Source organism: Oratosquilla oratoria, chromosome 8, assembly GCF_046742065.1.
Source record: "Oratosquilla oratoria isolate Oo_2021 chromosome 8, ASM4674206v1, whole genome shotgun sequence".
In the NCBI taxonomy this organism is placed as follows: Eukaryota; Metazoa; Arthropoda; class Malacostraca; order Stomatopoda; family Squillidae; genus Oratosquilla; species Oratosquilla oratoria.
The window spans coordinates 553331-558007 of NC_134784.1; the positions used below are offsets into that span (position 1 = coordinate 553331).

General features: G+C 48.6%; 1 protein-coding gene across 1 annotated transcript; it reads left to right on the plus strand.

Moving 5' to 3' along the window:
- The first annotated feature begins 1461 nt into the window (after window positions 1–1461).
- LOC143027545 (ADP-ribosylation factor-like protein 4C) lies at window positions 1462–3292 on the plus strand. The gene has a single exon (XM_076188840.1). The coding sequence runs from the start codon at window positions 1838–1840 to the stop codon at window positions 2450–2452; it is 615 nt and encodes a 204-aa protein (XP_076044955.1). The 5' UTR covers window positions 1462–1837; the 3' UTR covers window positions 2453–3292.
- Window positions 3293–4677: the final 1385 nt, after the last annotated feature.

The window sequence follows — 4677 nt, forward strand, 5'->3', positions numbered from 1 at the left end:
AGACAGGAACATTTTGTCCAATAGACAGACTCTCTTTCTTATTCGACCTCCTTATGGACCAAAAGGTCTCCTGGCGGCGTCATGGCTTATCGTTGTAACTCGTTGAGCGCCGAGGACATGAAGAGCCTCTCTCTGGAGACTCCTTGGTTCCTCCATTTTTCTTTTTTCCTTATTATTAAACTAAGGACACTCCAAACCAATCAGATAACTGCGGAGGGGCTGTCCATAATGTGTGAGTGTGTATTGGGAGGGGGGACATCAACGTGTCCAACAATGGGACAGATCACAAGAGCATTCCTCAGTGTGTGCGATCATGTAAAGAAGTTTTTAGAAGATCTTGTTATTTAGATTTAGACCATCGGGGGAACTTTGCTGGTAACGATAGGCTTTTGTTCTCAGTCTAGCTGCCGTCAGGTGATTTTATTCAAGGAAGTAATGTCGGTCTTTGTCGTGTGTGTGTGTGTGTGTGTGTGTGTGTGTGTGCGTGTGTGTGTGATTCACCACCATGGTCTTGGATCACGTGTTGGACTCGTGATCGACAGCTATTTCCCTCCCGGATGAGAGCTTATATATGACCGACCTATGGGTAATGCTGTGACTTTACACACACCCAACTCCCCACCCACGACAGTTGGAGTAACGACTCGCAATACAACGATACTGAAATTATTTCAGCCCTGGACGGGATTCGAACCCGGACCGACGTAGTGGCAGCCGGGAACTCTACCAACTGCTACCAGATTACCCCCCAACCTGGCTACACGTCATATCTATTAAACAAATAAATATATGAATGAATTATAAACACATGAATAAGAATAAATAAATAAATAAATAAATACTACTAAATTTCTAGACTAGGAGTCCATCAGAGACGTTGCGAACACAAGGTCTTTAGCACGCCAGCCTGGCCACCACCATAAACGTGTTCAACCATTCAATCTCTACCAGGTTGACCATCAACCTCTCGGAATTTCTGTGAGACTTGAACGTGCCCATAGGAAGCCTACCCGCTGTGAGGGGAACAGGTAAAGCGTCTGTCTGCTATTATACAAGATTTATGTATAGTGTACTTCCCTCTCACAGTAGGAAAAAATTGTAGAAGTCTATGGCAAGGCGACTTGTGTTCAAGATGACCTACGCATGGAAGAATTTATATTTAACGTGAGTCGGAACGCATTGAAGCAAATATCGAATGGCAACGTCTGGGAGAATTTGAACGCAAAATCTACAGCCAAATTACGCCGTTTACCATAATAAAACAAAACTTAATTTCGCATAATTCCACATCAAATACAATCCTTGAATATGCTTAACTGACGTATAGTTCTGTAACTGGCGTAATTGTATGGCAAAAGTGGTAAATTAGTAAAAATAGTATCAGAGACGTCGAGGGTAAATAGAGTAAATATTCACTAGCTGGCAACTTTCGACTCACGCGCGTCCATATACCCCAACGCATCACGAGTGGAGCTCAGTAGAGACGAGACCTTAGCAGGGTAAAGGTCTACACGATATTCACGGAGCACTCCTCACTGGAGTGTTGGCCAAGGACTTTCTGATTCAACAGTCGAGTGTGTGTCTTTCTCCTGAAGTATTATTTCAAGGCGAAAGTCACAAATTATACCACGAGTGTCTAACCCGCATCTCCTCTCTAGTTTTACGAAGAGATAGACTGAAGTGACTACCTGTATCGAGACCTGTGCATGTTTAGCCAAGGACTAGTGATCGAGAGGGCCTTGCGTTGGTGGTCGAGTAGTTACCAGTGTCCGAAGGCGATCTTCTCGAGGAGGACCTTGCATCAGCGACCGAAGAAGTGGCCCGGTTGTTGTGCAGGATGGGCGTTCATCGCGTGGTCGAAGTGGCACACTCGTTGGTGTGGGGCCTTGTGGCCTTAGTCCACACTCCGGCCCATGTGGTCTTAGTCGGACTAGACTCCTCGGGGAAGACGACGGCGCTCCTGAGGCTCAAGTACGGGCAGTACGTGAACGCCGTTCCTACAGTCGGGTTCAATTGCGAAAAGGTCAGGGCCGGAGGTGCCCAGTGGCTGGCCTGGGACGTCGGAGGCGCTGAACGAGTTCGCCCCCTGTGGAGGTCCTACACCCGCGCCACAGACGCCCTCATCTTCGTCGTCGACTCCTCCAGTTCCAGCGAACGCCTGGAGGAGGCTCGTGTCGAACTTCAACGCCTGACGAAGCAACAGAACGCTCAGTGTGTCGCCCTCAACAAACATCGACCTCCGCTCCTCGTCCTGGCCAACAAGCAGGACCTCCCAGGAGCGCGGGACGTCAACGGACTTGCCAAGGCCCTTGGTCTGCCCGAACTGCAGGAGTCGCAGCCGTGGGCAGTCATGCCCGCCTGTGCCGTGACCGGCGAAGGGCTGGACGAGGCCATGGCCACCCTACACACCCTCGTGGTCAAGGCGCGCAAACAAGCCAAGGCGAAGAAGTGAAGAACCTCAACAACGACGCCGAAGTCCTGCGCGCGCGCAGGGTCTCCCAGTATGTGCATCCCCTTGGAAGTGAATCAGCCTACCTAAGCCTCAGGGGGGGATTCCTTCCCCCGTAGGAGGAGGACGTGCCCAAGGGATGGATACCCACCCTTTACCTCAGGGGTCAGGTCCGAAGAGAGGAACAGGTCGTATCTCACCCAGGGTGTTCCTACCCCATTGGAAGTCAAGAACTAGACCATTCCCCCAGGGGAGTAGGACCCCAGCAGGATACCCCGTAGGAGTGAATGAACCTTTCATCTGGCATCTTGAAGAACAGAACCCCTGAATTGAACCCCGGGGGGGTTAGTGCGCCCCTCCCAACCCTCGGGGGGTACAACTAACCTGTGAACCAGTTTTTTGTTTACCCTGGGTGAAGTTAGCTCGACAGGGGTGTGCTGCCCACGTGGGAGAGAGTCCCCCAGGTCCTCGCAGGGGTTGCCTAATCTCCTGACGGCGTCGGTGAAGGAGGTCCTCTGTCACCTGTGATAACCTCATCGACCAAGTCTCCACCAATCAAGGTCACGGCTGTTGACCTGCCCTGGGGGGGTCACGTGACCTGGATGGGTCACTGGAAAGTCTCCCACAAAGTCTCCGGGGTGAGGTCGTGTTGGAGGAGACATCTCCCATTCTTCGCTGGAGATTCTTTCACCCTCGTCATTCTTCTCCCTGTGTTGGAGATGACTCCCCACCCGTGAAACAAGTTGTCACCCACCATCGCTCATCTCCCGCGCTGGAGACGTCGTCTGATTGGCTGTATTTGGAGTGACGTCACGATTTTTTTTTTTTTTTTTTTTTTTTTTTGTAACAAATGAGAATTTGTCTTGTCGCGAAGAACCACCTATGGACCAAAAGGTCTCCATGGACAGAGACATAGCGTAACAATCCCGTTGGCCGGTTAGGGCCAGTTCAGTGCCATAAATGCGTTTGTTTCCTTCTCTCGTTCGGACACGTTTCGAACGTTTTGTCAACCGCTTCGAACGTTTTAACTCGAAACGTTACGTAAGTTCTGACACGTAATTATATAAATTCTAACGTTTTGTCATAAGGTGGGGGCACACTGCGCTAGCATGGTACTTGTTTTTGTTATTTCGTTTGATTTGAATTTTGATCTTTTGTTTTTCAGATTTCTAAATGTCAAATTACTCTAGCGTCATATATAAGCTGACGAACTAAGATTTAAACCTAGAATACGAATGTTAGACACATTGTCGAAATGTTCTTAATGTGTAGAATCTTGTAACCAAAGTAGTTTCTACTCAAACGAAGTAGCAAAAGCAAGTAGCATGCTAGCGAGAAATGCCAAGTGTGCCGCCACCATTATTTCACTTCGGAACGTTTTAAACTAAGACGTTAAGCACGTTTAGACACACAAACGTTTCTCCCCCCCCCCTCACACACACACAGTCCGATCATCTTCAGTCCTACGGTGGAAGCGGATGTGAAACCATAGGCCGGGAATAGAGGTGCCGGCCTCTACCCCCCCCCCCCTGTGGGTCCCCCGCTTCTGTGCGCATGCGCTGAAGGGTTACCCGGATACTGTCACCTTTAGTAACCCCCCCCCCTCCTTCCCAGTATTAATGTCAACACCCGCACTGCGACAGTCACTTGTTAAGTACGGTCGAGTACTGACACACGAGAGTTTGGGGTAGCCCACTAGTGCGTGTCTTCAAGAGCTTTATATGCTTTATTATGTGTAGTTTTGTGTCTGAAGCTCAATTTGTTCTCCTCGGCGGAGTCCATGAGGACTTGGTCGTCTTGGGTCGTCCTAGGTCACCTCACGAAAGCGTAATATATATGACGTCATTCGAAGGTGACGTCATGTTGTGACCCAATTCGGTTGTGGGTGACCCTAGGGCGTCCGTCAAATGACCTTGTTTTCGGTCCTGTGTGCCAAAGAATTGACCTGGTTGGAGTTGGTGACCTACCATGCGATGAATGGCGGCGGCAGGTCAGGTCATGACCTTGCGGCTGACCTCATTGCTGATCAAGCTTTAAGTATGTGAGGATTTATGATTTTTTTATGTAAATAATATATAATGTATTTCTTGTTCCTATGAAACACGCATTAAAGTGATGCTGTATATTGTACATAAATTATTATTATACTGTAAATTTGTTGAATATATTTTCATACAACAATTCAATCAGATTGTTTCGTTTTGAATCCCAAATCTATTGGCACAAAA

Coding starts and splice junctions, on each gene's coding strand:
- LOC143027545 (XM_076188840.1), top strand. CDS start 1,838: ATGGGCGTTCATCGCGTGGTCGAAGTGGCACACTCGTTGGTGTGGGGC.